This window comes from Psammomys obesus, unplaced genomic scaffold (genome assembly GCF_907164565.1).
Source record: "Psammomys obesus unplaced genomic scaffold, mPsaObe1.curated_primary_1811, whole genome shotgun sequence".
NCBI classification, from domain to species: Eukaryota; Metazoa; Chordata; class Mammalia; order Rodentia; family Muridae; genus Psammomys; species Psammomys obesus.
In genome coordinates, this window is record NW_026590620.1 from 22,114 (window position 1) to 43,122 (window position 21,009).

At 39.8% G+C, this 21,009-nt stretch overlaps 1 protein-coding gene across 1 annotated transcript in view; it reads left to right on the forward strand.

Annotated features, from left to right (window-relative positions):
* Window positions 1–18,789, forward strand: part of LOC129677366 (cytochrome P450 3A1-like) — a 37,071-nt gene extending 18,282 nt beyond the window's left edge. The window contains exons 4-12 of the mRNA XM_055608020.1: window positions 1,243–1,342; window positions 8,870–8,983; window positions 9,069–9,157; window positions 9,503–9,651; window positions 11,824–11,951; window positions 12,863–12,932; window positions 15,487–15,647; window positions 16,904–17,130; window positions 18,540–18,789. Coding sequence (XP_055463995.1) covers window positions 1,243–1,342; window positions 8,870–8,983; window positions 9,069–9,157; window positions 9,503–9,651; window positions 11,824–11,951; window positions 12,863–12,932; window positions 15,487–15,647; window positions 16,904–17,130; window positions 18,540–18,774 — 1,273 coding nt within the window. The 3' untranslated portion in view covers window positions 18,775–18,789. The remainder of the gene's footprint in view (window positions 1–1,242; window positions 1,343–8,869; window positions 8,984–9,068; window positions 9,158–9,502; window positions 9,652–11,823; window positions 11,952–12,862; window positions 12,933–15,486; window positions 15,648–16,903; window positions 17,131–18,539) is intronic.
* The last annotated feature ends 2,220 nt before the right edge of the window (window positions 18,790–21,009 follow it).

Consider the following 21,009-nt stretch of genomic DNA (forward strand, 5'->3'; position numbering starts at 1 on the left):
CACATTCTTTTTTTTTTACATAACATTTATATATATATATATATATATATATATATATTTTTTAGAAAAACCAACATACTTACTAAGGCTTTTCAATTAGACATCACTTTCAAACATAGCTGATTTCTTTTATCAATGAACTTTACTTTCATTGTTTAGGAATAATGGTGTGACTATATTCTAGCCATAACATATTGTAATCCAGAGTGTGTCTCTATTCCACTGGGTCACAAGGACCTAGACGGTCTTTGGATGCGATCACTTGCCAAAGAAGCCATGTTCCTGGTTGAAAAATTTTCTTCATCTTCTCCATATCTATTTAAGCTAAAAAATATGCACAGTTTAATGATTACAGCAGAAACAATTATCAAGCTCATAAATTTAACAGTCCATATGACAAATTTTTACTGCAATGACCCCTCTTAATTGCAGTCCTCATCATCTGTCCTTCAGAAAATGTCCATTTCAGCATCAAGGTTTTCCAGTCTACCAGTCTGCTGAATAATATGTCTCCCCCTTCCCCCAATTGGCCAGTTTGTTGAGCTGTCCCCATGCAGGGGGATCAGTTTCCTGTCTTTTCAGCATTGATGTCTCTCTGCATCTCTTCCTATTTTGTGTTGTGTCTTTCATGTGCAAGCTTCTTTTATTCAAATTGTAACTTTATAAATTTTGATGGAACCCATAGTCTTTCATCACCTGTGGAAATAAAAGAAAAACCTCTTCTCCAACATAACTCATTACCTGACTGCCTTTCTAATGCTAAAACAACTTTAAAGTATACAAGTTGATCTAATTCAGTAGTTTTTTTTATTACTACTAATATTCTTGTTGTTGTTATTTATTCACACTGTATCTCTATTGTAATACCCTCCCCTCTCCTCACAGTACCATCCTCCCTCCCATTCCATCTCCTGTTCCTCTTTCCTAGTCCAAAAATAGCAGAAATTCTCCTCTCCTACTTCTTGACCCTAGCCTAACAGTTAACATCAGGACTGCCTGGATCCTGTTCCTCTGTGGGCTGGCTAGTTGTCCACTGCCTAAAACTAAAGTTCAAGTGGATCAAAGATCTCAACATAAAAGCAGATACACTAAATATGTTAAAAGAAAAAGTGGGGAAGAACTTTGAACTCCTTTGACAGTTGTATGATCACAGTGAGGGTCATGCTACATTATAATCAAAGTCTGGGTGTGGCTCTCACTTTAGAGCCTGGCTTGGAATAATCAGCTGTTTTCCTCACACAGGTTGTTTGATGGTCAAATCCCTACATTTGCCATCACAGACACAGAGATGATCCGAAATATACTAGTGAAAGAATGCTATTCTACGTTCACAAACCGGCGGGTAGCTAACCTTTTTTTAATTAAAAAATTTAAATGTTCATTTTTGTTATTTTATTTAGGAGTATACATTAGTGCTATTTTTATAAAACTGTGTTTCTCTTAGTTTCTCTCTTAATATAGATTTCCCACAAATAATTGAGACTTTTATATCTGTTTAATAATAAGCTTCATGATACAATAGCTAAGCAGTTATTAATCTATTCCTAACCCTCTAAGCTAATTTGGCTTCCTCCCAGCATACATCCCAGAGGTACTTGCACTTTGTTGTTTTCCTGTTCCAGCTCCTTCACCTCATGTCTCTTCAACCTTTCCTGTGGCTTCATCCCCTACTTCCTTCTCTAAATTCTCCTCCCCTGTCTGATAGGATTCTCACCCTATTCTCTCCCATGCTCAGCTATTGGTTGTAAACTGCTTTCTTGACATATCAGGGTAAATTGGGGAGCAGTGTTTACACAACATTGAGACAGGAGATTCTCAAAACACGGATGGCAACAGGATGTGGGAGGCACAGAAATCAGCATTTCACTTACACAATAACATTATGCCTACACTTATATATATGTGTGCAAGTGAGTGACTGCCATGTGTAGGTTCCTGTGGAGGCCAGCAGAGGGTATGACATCCCCTGGAGCTGGCCTTGCAGACAGTTGTGAGTTGCCTGACAGGGGTGCTGAGTACGGAATCAGTGTCCTCCAAAAGAGAAGGAAGCACTCTTAACTGTTGTGTCATCTCCCCAGCCTCCCATTTTAATAATGTAAACCTTTATACTTTACTTACTCAATTAAAAATGAAATAAATATAGATTCACAGTGGCTTTTATAATAATGTACAAGCAGAGTGTAAGTATTAATTTTGCTAATAGGAATGGCTTGAGCAAGTCTAAATATACTATAGAATTGTAATCTAGATGTCAATAGACACTTGCCGCCTAGAGTAATTCACATTTCCCATTTCACAAGTCCATTTCTTTGTCTGTGTGGTGTTGATTTGTGTGGCGTCAAATACTCAGAATACAGAGTAGCTCCTTGACCAGTCAGCTCCCTCTTGCTAGCACATTAGCTGCCATGTACAGCCTGTCTTCCCTTCACCTTTTGTATCCATTTTCATTCTCATGGATTGTGCTCTCAGGTATCAAGTATCACAACTGTTTACCTATCACGTCTATGTGGATTTACTCTTGAAATTTGATCTCAAATCTATGGCTTTATTTATCTCAATTTTTCTATGCGGGATACTACTTACTTTAATGTCCCGACCTCTGTCTTTTTAAATTTAATTTTATTGATATATTTATTTACTATGTATCCCTGCTGCAACCCCCTGCCTGTCTCCTCCCAGTCCCACCCTTCCTCCCTCTTCTCCACTGGTGCTCTTTCCCTAGTTCTTTAAAAGGGGAAGATCTCCAGTCCTTCCCTCTGACCTTAGCCTATCAGTTCTCATAAGGAATGGCTGCATCATCTTCCTCTGTGGCCTGGCAAGGCTGCAGCCCCTAGGTAGAGGAGAGAGCCAGCTACTGAGTTCATGTCAGAGACAACCCCTGTCCCCATTACTAGGAAAGCCACTTAGAAACTGAGCAAGCAATGGGCTTCCTTTGAACAGGGGGTCCAGGTCCTTTCATGCATGGCCTTTCTCTTAAACCATAGCTATCTAACTGTTCTATGTAAGGAAGCCTGTTTGCTCTCTCCTTACACCCTGTGGGTCCTGGGTTTCAAACTCAGGTTGTTGAGCATGGCAGCATCACCTTTACCTACTGAGGCACCTCACTGGTCCTCATTTAGCCACTGGTCATTTGGTGAAGTTCACTGAAGGCCTTGTTTGCAGATGCCCTTCATCAAGTCAAACTGTTTAACTTTTTTCCTGTTGCGCTGAGTTCTGTAATATAAGGGTGTGTTGGATGCCTCCACATTAATATAAAATATAAATGTGGAAGATAGAAAAAAGGTCTTATTAAGGAAAAAGGATTCTCTTCCTCCTTTTATCACTGTATAAAGAATTAAGGTAGATCCAAGATGCAGGGCTGGGAGGACACTCTTTCTGACCAGCAGCACAGCACAGTATGCACAGTGACCAGCAGATGGAACTCTGGACCCTAAAACACCAGGGATTGTGTTTCCTAGATGGAAGGAAACCCCATGGAATGGGAATCAATTAGCTTCAGGTCACCCATCTAAACCACCGAAAAGTTCTCATGTCACACCAGGTGCTCAATCACCATCCCAGAGCCACATATCTGTGTGCTCTGATCACCATCCCAGAATGAACTCTGAGCCCCACAACCCCAGAGACTGGGATTTCCAGTTGAGAGAAAACCCCATGGAAATCCCAGGGGTCCAGCAGGTGCAGAGCTGTCAGCCCAGAGTGGGGTGAACAGCTGACAGCATAGAGTCCAGCCTGCATGCCCGATTCAACATCCCAGTCAGAACTCAGGACACCAGAGACTAAGTTTCTCTGTTGAGTGGAAAACCCCACAGTAAGGGGAAGAGCAATTCTGACATCAGAGCACTCAGCTGACAACCCTTCCCCCAAAAAACTTTCCTGGGTTTCTGCAGGCACCCAGACACCCAGTAGCCAGCAAGATGGAGCCACATGCCTGCTCCTGTGTGTTCTACGTGCCATCCCAGAGAGAACTGCAGACCCCCAAACACCACAGACTAGGTGTCCTTGTAAGGAGAAAACCCCACAGAGGGGGAAACATTGGGTTCAACCTCAGGACACCTAGCTCCAGAAAAGTTTCTGGGTTCCCACTGCGTCTAAGCTCTGGCTTCCTACTGTATGCATGAGTGCCGTGCCCACCTGCCATTGATTACGGCTTGGGTACCGGAGCACACAGCTCCAACCTCAAACCTACAGAAGCCTGAGAGCCACTGGAGCAGCCCTAAGATACTGCTCGAAGGTGCAGTATCTCACCTTTAGCTAGCAGTATCCTTAGCTAAACTGAAGAAACCATAGGGCTCCCCAGTTCTTCAAGAAGGCTGTGCCCAGCAAACATAGGGTAAGAGCAGAAGCAGCAGCTCACTAAATTCAGAGCAACAAACCAAGCAGCAGGGCAGTCATCTTCAGGCCTTCTCCTGATGAGAAGACAACCTTCCTGAACATCATAGATACCGCATAGGTCCATATGCCTGAGGTGAATTGTGACAATTCCTGAGAAGCACAGCCATTTAGTTGACCATACCCAAAAAGCTGAGGAGGCCTCCTTTACAAACCTGCCAGGGGGATTCTCCCCACCCCAGGATTCCTGCAGGCACCAGAAATTAGCAGCCAACACCAGAGACACCAAAAGGATAGAGGCCAGAGTAAAAGCAAAACCAACAAAAGGCAAAGCAATATGGCATCTCCAGAAGCCATTTATCCTGGCAATTAGCCCTGGACACCCTAACATAAGTGAAAATCAAGAAGATGACCTTACATGCTTATGAAGAGGATAATGGAAGAAACAAATAAAATGCAAAAAGAATTAGATGAAAAAAAAGTCAAACAGATTATAGCCATCTGTAAAGAAATATAGGAAGATGCAGCCAGTTTGTGGCCGTCAAAGAGGAAATAATTAAGTCACTGAAAGAAATAAAAGAAACAGAAGAATGTTCAAACAAACGTGAAGGGGAAACAGGAAAATTAAGTCAAAGAGATGAAGAAAATCAACAAAACAGTGCAAAATCTGAAGATAGAATTGGAAAAATTAAAAAAAAAAGCACAAACAGAGGAAATCACAGAGAGCAAGAATTTAGGAAAGAAAACATGACCTACAGAGGTAAGCATAACCAACAGACTACCAGAGATGGAAAAAAGAATCTCAGGTGTGGAAGATACAATGGAAGAAATGGATGTAACTGTCAAAAGAAATAATAAATCTAAAATATTCCTGATACAATTCTTCCAAGAAATCCAAGATAATATGAAAAGACAAAACCTAAGAATAATAGGAATAGAGGAAAAAGAAGATTCCCATTTCCAAGGCCCAGAAAGTGTTTTCAACAAAATCATAGAAGAAAATTTCCCCAACTTAAAGGAGAGGCCTATAAGAATACAAGAGGCCTACAGAATACCTAATAAATTAGGTGAGAAGAAAATAGGCTTCATCTCAGGTATAAAGGTGTGGTTCAATATATGGAAATCCATCAATGTAACCCATCATATAAACAAACTGAAAGAAAACACACACACACACACACACACACACACACACACACACACACACACTATAAGCTCCTTAGTTGCTGAAAAAGCATTTGAGAAAATCCAACACCCATTCAGAATTAAATTCTTGAAGAGATCAGGGATACAAGGCACATACCTAAACACAGTAAAGGCAATATACAGCAAGCCTACAGCACACATCAAACTAAAAGAGAAACTTAAAACAATTCCACTGATATCAGGGACAAGGCAAAGCTGCCTACTCTCTCTGTATCTCTTCAGTACAGTTCTGAAAGTCTTTGCTAGAGCAATAAGACAATTAAAGGAGATCAAGGGGATACAAATTGGAAAGGAAGAACTCAAAGTATCACTACCTGAAGATGATATGATAGTAGACATGAATAACCCAAAAAAATTCTACCAGGGAACTTGTACAGTTGATAAACACATTCAGCAAAGTGACAGTATACAAAATTAACTCAAAAAAATCAGTAGCTCTCTTTTATACAAAAGACAAAAGGACTGAGAAAGAAATAGGGAAACAACACCCTTCACAATAGACACAAATGACATAAAGTACCTTGGTGTGATTCTAACCAAAAAGTCAAAGACTTGTATGAAAAAAAAAAAAAACTTTCAGTCTCTGAAGAAAGAAATAGTAGAAGATAACAGAAGATGGGAAGATCTCCCATGTTCATGGATTGGCAGGATTAACATAGTAAAAATGGCCATCTTACCAAAAGAAATCTACAGATTCAAGGCAATTCCCATCAAATTACAAACATAATTCTTTATAGACCTTGAAAAAATAATTTTCAACTTTATATGGAATAACAAGAAACCCAGAATTGCTAAAACAATCCTCTACAATAAAAGATCTTATGGTGGTATCTCCATCCCTGATCTCAAGCTGCACTATAGAGCAGCAATAGTAAAAACTGAATGGAAATGGCATTGGAAACAACTGGTGGATCAATAGATTTGAATAGAAGACCCTGATATAAAACCACTCACTTCTGCACACTTGATTTTTGACAAAGATGCCAAAACCATACAATGGAAAAAAAGATAGCGTCTTCAACAAATGGTGCTGGTCTAACTGGATGTCTACATGTAGAAAACTGCATGCTCATACTCATCACAATGCACATAACTAAAGTCCAACTGGATCAAAGATCTCATTATAAAACCAGACACACTAAACGTTTTAGAAGAAAATGTGGGGAAGTTCCTTGAACTCATTGGCACAGGAGACTACTTCCTAAACAGAACACCAACAGCACAGGCTCTAAGATCAACAATCTATAAATGGGACCTCATGAAAATGAAAACCTTCAGTAAAGCAAAAGACACTGTCATCAGAACAAAATGACTGCCTACAAATTGGGAAAGGATCTTCACCAATGAATGCTATATCTGACAGAAGACTAATATCCAGAATATATAAAGAACTAAATAAGTTAAACAGCAACAAATCAAGCAATCCAATTAAAAAATGGGGTACAGAGCTAAATAGAGACTTCTCAAAAGAGGAATATTGAATGGCAGAGAAACACTTAAAGAAATGATCAACGTCCTTAGTCATCAGGGAAATGCAAATCAAAACGATCCTGAGATTCTGAGATTTCACCTTATATCCATCAGAATGGCTAAAATAAAAAACTCAAGTGAAAACACCTGCTGGAGAGGATGTGGAGAAAGCAGAACGCTCCTCCACTGCTGGTGGGAATGTAAAATTGTACAACCACTTTGAAAACAATCTGGCACTTTCTCAGACAATTAGCAATTGTGCTTTCTCAAGATACAGGTATACCACTCCTAGGCATATATCCAAAATATGCTCAAGTATACAATAGGGACATTTGCTCAATCATGTTTGTAATAGCTTTATTTGTAATAGCCAGTAGCTAGAAACAACCCAGATGCCCCTCAGTTGAGGAATGGATACAGAATTTGTGGTTCATTTACACAATGGAATACTACTCAGCAAGTAAAAACAACGAAATCATGAAACTTGAAGACAAATGTGGGAACTGGAAACAATAATTCTGGTTGAGGTATCCTGAATCAGAAAGACAAACATGGTATATACTCAATTATAAGTGGATATGAGACATATAATATAGAATAAAGACACTAAAATCTATACTCCTAAAGAAACTAATCACGAAGGAAGACTGAGTAAGATACTTAATCCCCATTCAGAAAGGCCAAGAGGATAGATATCAGAGGAGGGAGAACACAGTCAACAGGGCAGGAGCCTACCACAGAGCCAAACTCTGGGCAGAGTGCAGGGAATCTTATGAAAGAATTGGGAATTAATAGGATCTGGAGAGGACAAGAGAGCAAAAGAATCAAACAATGACTTCACAGGGGACTTTTCTGAGACTGATACTTCAACCAAGGACAATTCACTGAGATAACCTAGAACTCCTGCACAGATGTAGCCCATGGCAGTTCAGTGTCCAAGTGGGTTTCATTGTAATGGGAACAGGGACTGTCTCTGTCATTGACTGATTGGCCTGCTCTTTGATCACCTCCCCGTCAGGGGGGTGAAGCCTACCAGGCCACAGAGGAAGACAATGCAGTCACTCCTGATGAGACCTTATAGACTAGGATCAGAAGGAATGGCTCCATCAAAGGGAAAATATCCTGTGTTTGGATCCCCAGTATCTACATAAGAGCCAGGCAGAGTGACATGCTTGTGAGCCTCCAGAGCTGTGCATAGCTACAGGTAGACGCTAGGGGCTTGCTTGCTACCTTATTCCAACCAAACCAGAGTCTTCTTTGTTCGGTGAGAGACCCTGTCTCATAAAAGTACTGTAGAGAGTTATAGAGGAAGATGATAGACCTCTGGTCTGCACAAGGGCACACACAGGCATGTATACAAGCAATCATGTACACAGACACATGTACACACAGAGAGATACACACACACACACAGACACATACACCATATCAAGACATCTCTTTTCACTTTGCAAGTGTTGTAAATACTGAGCTGGAGAACCTCTCTGATGCAAAGTTCACTTTCTATTTGTCTCCAAGCCATTTGGCATCTGCACAGCTCTAGGGCACCTGCTAATTCCTGTTCCTATCTTTCCTCAACCCCTGGACCTAATTTAAATCAACAGAGAAATTTAAATTTAAATGGATCCTGGGATATAAAGGTTTGCAACCATAACAGGTAACCTGGTGAGCACTGGATTTCATAGAGGCTATGAGGAAATGCTGACTTTTTATTTTTTTTCCTTTCCCTCTAACATGAGGTCCAGTCCACCATAAGCAGGCAGTAACTACTTGTTATATGGTGCTATCTGCTCAGCATTTTTGCAAACTTGGAGAGTTCCAGACTTACACAGAGTCATTTTTTTTTCTTTTGTGACCATAGAAATTTGGCCCAGTGGGGATTATGAAAAAAGCTGTCTCCATATCTGAGGATGAGGAGTGGAAGAGAATCAGAGCCTTTCTGTCTCCCACCTTCACCAGTGGAAAACTCAAAGAGGTGACTAAGAGGACTTACGAGTGAAATCTTTGTGTGACCTGACTCTCCACACCTAACTACTGCTGTTTTTGTGCTTTGTGCTCAGATGTTCCCCATTGTTGAACAGTATGGAGATATTTTGGTAAAATACTTGAGAGGAAAGGCAGAGAAAGGCAAGCCTGTCCCTGTGAAAGAGTAAGTGATGGTGCATCCAAGGTGGTTTTGGGAACGGAAGGATAACTGGGACAGAGGGGCTTTTTTCTTGTGTATATCACATGGCCTAGCTGCATATACTCTACCTTTAGATACTATATATATTTCATGTATGAGTATATTATATATATATAATATGTATATTAGATAAACATACAGTTTAGAAAGAAGAATCACAATGGTCTGAAAGTCACGAGTGTAGATGGTGGGTAGGATGGGAAGGTGCTTGGTCAATACTGAAATGGCTTTGCCTGTATTGCCTCAAACTATGAACTATTTCATGCTTCTTGCTGCTTATCTTAAATTCCCATGTCTCTTCCTCTTCAGAGTGTTTGGGGCCTACAGCATGAATGTAGTCACCAGCACGTCATTTGGAGTGAATGTCGATTCCCTCAACAATCCAAAGGATCCTTTTGTGGAGAATGCCAAGAAGCTCTTAAGACTTGATTTTTTTGATCCATTATTCTTGTCAGTAGGTGTGTGGACAGTTCATCCTTTTGAGCTATTGGTCTTGTCTGTGGCTGCATTTGTCACTCTGCCTTTCTCTTCCATACTTTCCCCCAAACTAGCTTCTCCACTGGTATATAATTCAGTTGCCACATAATTTGTCCCCTTAAAGGCGCAAATCAAAGTTTTTAGTGTATTCAGAGACATGTAGCCCATTATGTTTGTTTTATAACTTTATTTCACTTTGAGTCAGCGTCTCAATGTGTAGCTCTACCTGGCCTGGAAATTGCTGTGTAGACCAGACTGGCTTTGAACTCACAGTGATCCTCCTGCTTCTACCTCCTGAGGACTAAAGTGCACACCAGAATTCCTGGCTTTGCTTTAGAATCATTTTATTTATTCTTTGACTGTATTATATAGGAATACAACATACCTTGATTAGACCCACCCTAACTCTTCCCTCTCACTTCTCTCAGATGCCCCAACACACTTTCTTTCTGATTTCATGTCCCATTCTTTGTTTTGGTGATCCAGTGAGCCCAGTCACTGCCTGCTAGGATACCAAACAATATTATTGGCTTGATTCAGTCCATGAGTGGACCATGCCATGTCCAGGATATGGTACTTCAGATGCCCCATTCCTGGGTCTTTCTTTCCACACCTTCTTTCAGGATGTTTCTTGAGCTTTGAGGGATGGGGTGTTGATATAGTTGCTCCATTTAGGGCTTAGTACTCAGCAGTCACTGATTCACAGCACTTTGATCACTTGAAAATCTGCAATGACTGAAGGACCACAAGGCTCCTTATCACTGAGGACTGTATAGTGCTTCATTGTAGCCATGGTGTTGAATCTTTTAACCATCATCCTTCACCTAGACCTAAGCAGCCTAGACCTTAGCAACCACCAGTCCACTTTCTGTATATTTACATATGCTTGGCATTTCACATCAATGGGATCATCGACTATGTGGTCTCTGTGGCAGGCATCTTTTATTTAGCACAATAGTAAATGAAGCAAACATCACTATCTCCTGTGTCCATGAGCAAACAATGCTCCATATCTATCAATAGACATGAAGTTAGTTTCACCTGTTTGCCATGAATTTTACTGATATGAGAATATGCATAGAAGGGTATATTCATTTTTTTTTATCTTTTGAAGTATATATTCAGAATCATCATTGCTGAGTTAAAAGGCAACCCTATATTTAATTTTTAATGTGGAAATATTTTATTTTTAAAAATTTATTTATTTATTCACTTAACATTTTGATAACAGCCCCCATCTCTCCTTGCTGTCTCTGTCTTCTTGCATAAGCCTCCTCCTAATTCCCCATCTCCTTCTTCTTAGAGAGCAGCCATGTGGAGGCTGAGAATGAAACCTAGGTTGTCTGCAAAAGCAGCCAATGGTAACTGCTGAGCCATATCTCCAGTCTGTGTAGAGTGACTATAAATATATATCCATTTAACAGTGGTGCTCCATTGCTCCATTTAGGGCTTTAATTCTTTTCCTTGTTAATTACATTTCCATACACAGCTCATGTGTCCTTTTCCCTACACTCCATTCCTTCCTCACCACTTAATATTATCTTCTTGGTCTCCATTTAAGTGTTATGTGATAGCCATATATATACCTGTTTACATATTTACATTTATCCATTATAGGCTACAACTGTGAAATTAGAAACATTATGTGATTTGTCTTTTTTCTGAGTTGGGGTCACCTGCCTTTGAGCTTGTCTTTTTTTTTTTTTTTTTTTTTTTTTGAGACATGGTTTCTCTGTGTAATGTCAGCTGTCTTTATTTGTTTGTGTACATCTATGTATGTGCACCTTGGTTTTTGTGGTTGTATCCTTCCACAGCATGTGATCTAGGGATCAAGCTGAGGTTGTCACACTTGTCTGCAGGACCATTTATCTCTTGAACCATCTCAAAACCCCCCATCTTTTCTCTCTGGATCCATAAGAATTACAGGAACAGAGTTCAATACAAAGTCAGATTTGCAGCCTGGCTGTTCCACTGCTGTGGAGCAGTGAGGAGGTAACCCGAAGTGAGCATGCTCATGGCGTGAGCAAGGTTACAATGTGAGCAAGATCAAGGGGAGAACAGTTTCTGGCTGAGAAAATGGCTTATTTGGATTGTGCTTTGATTTCTCTAGATGAATCTTGCATCTCCATTAAACCTTATTTTTTTCTTTCCAGTACTTTTTCCATTCCTCACCCCAATATATGAGATGTTAAATATCTCCATGTTCCCAAAGGATTCCTTAGCATTTTTCAAAAAATTTGTGGAAAAAATGAAGGAAAACCGCCTGAATTCTAATGAGAAGGTAAAAAGTGGTGATCTCATGAGAGGTCCATATGTTGAAAATATGTTGGGCTGTGAACACGTGAGCTGTGTACTTCCCTTCATCTGTTACTAAAGGTAGATAGAGAAGGCTCGATTTAGAGTGAGACAGAATATTTACATTTTCTGGGGAAGGAGAATTTTGGATTTTTAAATTTTTTATTGAGAATAAGCCAGGAATTAACCCTTAGCAATTAGAATGAAAACTACAGTGCCAGGCATAAGAATTGAAAACTCAAAAATTAGACACAGCACAAGACCTACAGAAGATCAAGATCATAAACCTATAACATATATCAGAGGGGAACTCTCCAAGCTCTTCCCATTACTGTGGAACAATTGGCAGTTAATAGCTGTGGATGGAGGCTGTGGACACTAGAAGGATTCTGATGTAGCAGTGGATGTCCCCACAGACGTGCTTATATTGGCAGCACTACTTGGACTCAGTGAGTTATTAAAATGAGGGCACAACGTTTAGAGAAAGAAATGTTGCAGAGGATATAGAAAGAATTGGATAGAAGAAAGAATGGGGTAGATATGACCATATCCCATTGTGTACAAATGTGAAGTTTTCTGGTAACAAATAAAAATGATTCAAGAGGGAGAATTACTATTTTCCTGTCCTTCAAAAGCATTTGCAAAGAATAAAAGTGACTGTTTAAAATTGCACCTAATTGTTATTTATTGTAAAAGCAGTTGATATGGTGGCTGGATTGCTTCCTGATTTAGTAACTTGTGCTTTCAGTCTTTGGTGACTCAAGTGACACTAGTCATGTTTGTGAGTGTAAGGGAGCCATGTACTCAGAAAAGAACAAATTAAGCTTCTGCACTCCTGATCCATCTTTAACTTCATCACTGACCTTCTACATTTGTGATTTCTCTTTCTGCCTCCAGCATCGAGTGGATTTTCTCCAGCTGATGATGAAAGCTCACAAGAATACCAAAGACAAAGAGTCTCACAAAGGTAAACAAGGACTCACTGGTCTATGCATAGGGAAGCTCTCATAGAGTGGGCAGGCCACTCAGAAAATATGCAAGGAAGATTTTCTAGGTGGAGGAATATTTCTGTCAAGTTGGTGCAAGCAGACATGGCTATCATCTTCATGATATTTTCTGAAAGCGCACTGGCATAACTGTTCCAAACGTGAAGGATAATCACAATGGAAGACTTCAGATGCCTGTGTGTTATCCATGAGACTATAGGTGTTGTTTCTTTCTTTTCCCATACACTGACTTAAAACTCTGCCTAGACATCTGAGTCTAAACATCCAGACAGGAGGCATGTACCCAAACAGTGCTGATGCATTCTGGGAACCCCTAGTATGTATGTGTTCTATACCTTAATCTATGGTAGAGATTGCCTTTTCCTTTGCCTGATGAATAAGTAGCTTCCAAGGAAAGCCTCTTTGTAAAAACACGCTGCTTCTCTCCAATTCTTTGACACACTTAAAAACTGCCTATATATATATTTATCTTCTTTGTGTGGTGTATGTATGTGTGTTCACAAGTAGGTGCACATGTGCAAAAGCCTAGTTGTGTGTGCAGAAAACAGAGAAGGCACCAAGCATCTCTCCTAATCTTGCTTTGCTTTATATCCTCTTACTAAACCTAGAGCTAAGCTGGCAGCCAGCAGCTCCCAATGGTACAGAGCATTGGGGTGACAGTGGTGTGCTGCCACACCTAGCTTTTCACATGGGGACAGAATATGCAAACTCATGTCCTCAAGCTGTGGAACAAGTGCTCTTAGCCACTGGGCCATCTCTTGAGTTTTCCATCTATGTTTCTTTTCAATTTTAAAACCATCATTACTTTCATGGTGGGAAAATGACGGCCTTTCAATTACAGGCTTTCTTCTCCATGAGCCTCAGCAGCTAATGTAAGTGGAGTCTTGCATTGTTACCTCATTGCTTATTTCTAGTGTGTACACTTGCCTACACACACACACACACACACACAACACTTGTTATATATATAACATATATAATTACACTTTTCAAAGTCACTGTTTCTTTTTTGTATAAATTCTTTCCAGTTTATCCACTTGAAACTCTTTCATGTGATCAGCTAATGTTAACTTCTTTTGTACTTCATCTTCTTTTGGAAACAGAGTTTTACATGGCCCTGTTTGAGGGTGAGGTTGACCTCACATTCATAATATGCCTGAGAATGCATGACCTTTAAGCATGTTCTGGGGAATGAATCCGTGGCAGTCCATCTACTGAGCTACATATACTCTACCCTTCTGGTTCATTTTGATTGCTAAAAACGATATTCATTTAAAAAATAGCTACTGATTGTGGGCTTATAGTCCCATTTCAATATAGAAGCAAGGGCTTATACTATTTGGGAAAAGGAATTTACCAACAACAGAATCAGAGAATTCATGTCAGAAGGTTTACAACTGCCTGTAAATTTAACTCTGTGGTCTCCAATACCATCTCCTGGCCTACATGGATACTTGTACATGTGTGTGTGTGTGCACACACATAAATAAAAATAAAAGTAAAAAAAAATCTTAAGCTCAAGAAGAAGACTGGAGTTCAGCTTTCTGTTCCTACCTCTGACAGTGTACAACCTTCTATAACTCCTTCTCTAAGGGACCAGATGGCCTTTTCTGGCTTTCATGGGCATACCGCTGACACCTACGTGGCATCCATCTCTCTACATAAATACACACAAATGAAATAAAATTAAATCTTAAAAATAAGAAATCCCTTTTTTAAATTAAATTTTTAGTTTTTTATATTAATTATAGTTTATTCACTATGTATCCCAGTTGTAGCTCCTCCCTCATTCCCTCCCAATTCTACCTTTCCTCCTTAATCTCCTCCCATGCTCCTCTCCAATTCTACTGATAGGGGAGGTCCTCATCTCCTTCCATCTGACACTAGCCTATCAGATCTCATCAGGACTGGCTGCATTGTCCTCCTCTGTGGCCTGGCAAGGTGGCTCCCACCTCAGGAAGGAGTGTTCAAAGAGCCTATCACTGAGTTCATGTTAGAGAATGTCCCTGTTCCACTTACTAGAGTACCCACTTGGATACTGAGCTGCCATAGGCTACATCTGACCAGGGGTTCTAGGTTAGATCCACAAATGATCCTTTATTGGATTATAAGTCTCAGAAAAGATCCCTGTGCCCAGATATTTTGGTTCTATGGTTCTCTTGGTTGAACTCCTGTCCTCTCCAGGTCTTACTATCTCCCCCTTCTTTCATACAATTCTCTGCTCTCTGCCCAAAGTTTGGTTATGAGTCTCAGAAATCGCATGTCTCGAAGTTGCCCAATGGTGATGATGAGGAACATAGCACACACCTTGGGACAACCTGGCTGAAGTGATCTCCCCCATCTCTGGATGTGTCACTCAGATGTCATAATGATAACAGGCTCAGGGTGAGCAAACAGCTTCTCCGTATTTATCTCTAAGAAAGCCGAAGCCTCATTTGGTTTTCCTCATCCCATCTGTGATAGTCCATATTGACATGACTTACACGAGATATATATATATTTTTTTACTTCCAGCCCTGTCTGACATGGAGATCATGGCACAGTCAATTATCTTTATTTTTGCCGGCTATGACACCACCAGCACCACACTTTCCTTTGTCTTGCATTCCCTGACCACTCACCCTGATATACAGAAGAAACTGCAGGAGGAGATCGACAGGGCTCTGCCCAATAAGGTGACTGGTTGGTGCTTGGAGTAGGAGGGGAAAGAGGAAGGCTCATCAAAAACAGCTTCTCATCACATGCAATACTGTGTGTGTGTGTGTGTGTGTGTGTGTGTGTGTGTGTGTGTTTGTCTAAGTTATTCTCCAACATATTTTTTTGAGACAGGCACGCTCACTAAACCTGCAGCTTATTGATTGACTAAGGTATCTGGACAATGAACACCAATGATCCTCTGTCCCCAACTGACAGGACTGTAGATGTGTGCCACTGAATCTGGCTTTATGAATGATGTGTGTCTAAACCCAGGTCCTAGGCTTGTGTAGCAGACACTTCACTACTTGAGACATCCTCCCAGCCTCATGTGATAGTTATACAAACTGTTGTGTAAGGGGCTGGGGAGGTAGCACAGTGGTTAAGAGCACTGGCTGTTCTTACAGAGGTTCTATCCATATTTGAGTCCCAGTGCTCACATGGCAGCTGTCAACTCTGTTGAACTCTAGTCATGGGACATCTGATGTCCTGTTTGGCTTCTGTGGGCAATTACCCCATGTGAGGCACAACACATATGTAGGAAAAACACATACACACACCTCTGAAAGGTTCTATCCTGCAGGGTATTGAGGCAGATGTTGAGACTCCTGGCCAAAGTTTGGACAGAGTGCAGGGAATCTTATGAAAGAAGTGGGAGAGGACAGGAGCTCCACAAGGACAGCGACAGATCCTAAAATTTTGGGTACAGAGGTCTTTTCTGAAACTGATACTCCAGCCAAGGACCACTCATGGATATGGCCTGGAATGCCTGCACAAAGGTAGCCTATGGCAGTTCAGTAATGGGGACAGGGACTGTCTCTGACATGAACTGATTGGCCTACTTTTTGATGACATCCCCCTGAGGGGAGAACAGCCTTACCAGGCCACAGACTTACAGGCCTGATGAGACCTGATAGACTAGGATCAGAGGAAAGGGGAGGAGGACCTCCCTTTTCAGTAGACTGAGAGAGGGACACCGGTGGAGAAGAGGGAGGGTGGGATAGGGAGGGGAGGAAGGAGGGAGGTACAAGGGTGATACAAAGTGAATAAAATGTAATTAATAAAAATAATTAAAACATACAAACAATCAAAACAAGTTTTAAAACCATCTAAAATGTGTGTGCTAATGAAGGTGCTCTGAGATGCTGTGCTTCGCTGCAGAGAACTAACCAGTACAAAGCAGATGGAGTTGAAAGTTTTTGAAAATCTTAGCACAAATCTTTTTCTTTCTTCTCAGGCATCACCCAGCTACAATAGTGTGATGGAGATGGAGTACCTGGACATGGTGTTGAATGAAACCCTCAGATTATACCCAATTGCTAATAGACTTGAGAGGGTCTGTAAAAAAGATGTTGAAATCAATGGTGTGTTTATTCCCAAAGGGTCGATAGTGATGATACCAACTTATGCTCTTCAACATGACCCACAGCACTGGCCAGAGCCTGAGAAATTCCGACCTGAAAGGTACCAGAATCCCAAGAACGAGAACCAACCCTGAATTATGTTGGTCTGTTCATGCTATGTCTCTTGTAGGAAGATACAAAAATTACGATTTTTGTATCCATCTGCATTCTGTGATGAGAGTGGCAGAGAAAAGGAAGAAAGAGAGGACAGGGGGCATGAGTTGGGAAGACAATATGACAACTTAAATACAGAATGTTTTTTCCTCATTCTTTAAGTAGTAAATGAGCAACTTAAGTGTGAGGCAGGAACCCACTTTATTTTCAGTTTAAATGTTATGTGCTTTTCAGACTTGGAACACACCATTATACTAAATGAATTTTTATTCTTTAAAGGAGTATTTCTCTTTTTTAACTTTCTTTCTCTTTGTTTCATATTATTTGAGAATTGTGTGAATGTATAATGTATTTTGCTCATTTTCACATCACATTATCTTGCTACTTCTCTTTCCGACTCATGTTAAATCCCTGCTTTTCCTCAACAATTCTCCTGCTTTTACGTCTTTTAGTTTTCTTGTGACTATAAGTTTAATTGGGGTTTCTTGAATAAATATAAGTATAGCAGTTGTTTACTGGAGAATGGGCTACTCATCAATGGCTACACTATTGAAGATAAACTTCTTCCTCCTCTAGCATCTATTAATTGGCAGTAGCTTCTTAGGGAGGTGGAGTCTTAGGAACTCCCTTTCCCATGTTGAGTGTTGAGAGTCTTGTGTAGTTACATGTTTGTTCATGTGTGCAATGGCATGCCATGTTCAGAAGATAGTATTTCACAGCCTCCATTTCATGTCATGGCTCTCAAGTTCTTGCTGCCCCACTTCTGTGATGTTCCCTGAGCCTTGGAGGAGGTTGAGCACTCCACCATCACTTATTCTCAGCATTTTGACCAGTCATGAGATTCTAGGTTAACTGTCTCCCACTGCAAACTGACCAAGGCTGAGATAAACCCTAATTTCTGTGTCTAAACATAAATATTTAGAAGGCAGTCTGATACCATATCTGCTTAGCAAAGCAATAGTAGTAAGCTCTCCTATATTACCTGTGACCTCACTAGCCAGATTTACAATACCAGACATTAATTTCCTCTTGGAATTGGATTGCCACTTTAATTAGAAAGAAAATGGTACTTATATCTAGCCATCTCACCATGATTACACTAGTGAACACATAATGATTCATTTATTTCAAATAGCATTTGTCTCATCTCAACCATATGGGGACCCCGATAAGTCAAGGGGAATGGAAAAGACCTTTAATGTACAATTCTCTGGGCCAAATACCAGTAAGAAAAACTTCAACGAATCTAACCCAACTATCTGTATGCTGCTGGATAGATGTTGTAAGGCAATTTCACATAGGTAGTCCTTATGATTTTATTCTTCATTAACTTGTCACCTACTGTTGTGTCTCCAGGTTTAGCAAGGAGAACAAGGGCAGCATTGATCCTTATCTATACCTGCCCTTTGGATATGGACCCAGAAACTGCATTGGCATGAGGTTTGCACTCATGAATATGAAACTTGCTCTCACTAAAGTCCTTCAGAACTTCTCCTTCCAGCCTTGTAAGGAAACACAGGTGAGAGAGACAATTATCTGTATAAATGAAGTTTTACAGGAGACATTTTTTGAACTGAGGTTTTGTGTATAAAAATGAAAATATTTGTTTGGAGTTTAATTTTTTTTTTCTGGCCAAATGAGCTATTTCTCTTCAAGAATTAGTTAAGGGGCCTTTTATTCTATGCCTGTATAGAATGCAACTTAGCATTATGAAGACTCAGTGCAGACAAATGGGACCAAATTATATGCATGTTATTGAAGTTCTAATCATGTCCAATTGAAATCGGTTATGTTATGTGTCACCAGGAGTTGTAATGGTCACATTTTAGGTGTTTGTTGAGTGGTTAACTCTTTTTCCAGATCTCACAGAAGTCCTATTCTCATAGTCCTCTCAACCATTGACTGATCATAAGAATCAATGAGGATATTTAAAACTCATAGATGTTCCTCAGTTGGCAGAACTACAAGAACCAGAGGTGGTATTGTTTACCTCTAATCTCTGAACTAGAGGCTAGAGGATCAGAAATTCAAAGAATCCTAGACCACTTAGTAAATATGAAGCCAGCATGGGCCATGTGACATCCAGTCTCAAAAATTAAAACAGAAACTCATGATGCCTGGTCATACAACAGTTCACCCAGAGTGTGGCTTTAAAAGCTCATCTCTGATTGCCCATGTTATGCCAAGTTGAGAATCAATATGTCAAAATACAATTTCTGGGGCTCATGAGATGGCTCAGTGGTAAAGAGCACTTGATATTCTTGCAAACAACCTGGGGTCAGTTTCCAGCACCCATGTGGTAGCTAAAAACTAATTGTCACACCAGTTCCTGGGGTTCTGATGCCCTACTCTGGCATCATTTGAAAGTGTGTATGTGTGTTATACATGCAAATGTGCAGGTAAACACTCATATACATAAAATATTAACCTATAAAAAAGTTGCTGGTTATGATGACTCTATCTTAACTAGATGATTTTGCATCATTTCATAGGAGCTCTGCTCCAGAAGACAGGTATTTCCAGAAATAATTTATTTTTTCTCTTTATTCTTCTCTAATACTTCATATTCTTAGTCACTCCCCAAATTAATCTGTTACCTTTCCAGCCTCATTTAATTTATGTTCTACCTTTGTATTCTACAAGCTGTTGTCATCACCTATGGTAATATTTTGTCATTAAAAAGTCCATTTTGGTTACATTTATTTTCTATTGAAGGATCTCCCCTCTCATTTATATATCACCTCATATTATTCCTTCCACAAACTCCAAGTTGTTCTTTGAGGAGGGTTTGCACATTGAACCCTTTTGTTAATGTTTTAAAGCATGGTTTACAGTTATAACACCTTTCATAAAAACAATAATTAAAATTAAAAGGTATTTTTTGTATGTTTCCATGGAAGACTCATGAATAGTTCTTAAAGTTTTAATAGTATAAGATAAGACATTTAGATAAAGTATTTATATTTTCCTGAGCAACTTGCTCTTTGTTTCATGTGAATGGATGGCTAAAATTTACAGGACTTGTTTATCTGGAGTGGGGCTCTGTTTCACAGTTAGTTTTGCTTCAGGGCAAAAGAAGGAATGGAAGTGTTTATTCTTTCATTTGTGGCTAAAGGAAGTTATATAGTTTTTTTTTTTTTTTAGTTATATAGTTTTATCTACATACAACTTCACTAATTTTAGTACTTTGTCAATAAAGCATTTAAATCATGTGCAAGGATTAGGCAAAGCAAGGGTCTAGCTTTGAGAGCCCATCGCACAATTGGCAAGGGGAAGATGCTCTGGCAAGCATCAGTGATCTTAAACTTGACATTTCTCTATCTCCATGACAACTTTGTTTACCTTCCATTTCCTGCAATTGACACTTTCTCCACCATACATTCATTCTGTATTTTGAAACAAAAAAACAGATGCTAGCAAAGACAATAAAGTGAGTTTCCCCTGAAGATATGCTTTTAGTGGCTCAACTGTAGTACTGACACATGACCTAGGAGCTGAGGATAATTCATTGATTTGAAGTGCATCCTCTCAGGATTAACATGTAAGTTTCAACAAACCAAAAATAGCTTTTCAATACTTAAAACAATAGTATGACATATTAACTAAAAATTAGGATGAAAATGTTAAGCTTACCTGTTTTACTCTAAATGTTAAGCTTACCTGTTTTACTCTAAATGACCAGAAAACAGAAATAATATGAACCAACATGACTTGTCTCAGGTCTGAATTAAGTAGATTATCAATCTATTTACCCAATGCATGTTTGGTTGCATACTCTCACCATCCAATTGACACAGTTTGGGGAAGAGGAAGTAAAAAATATGAT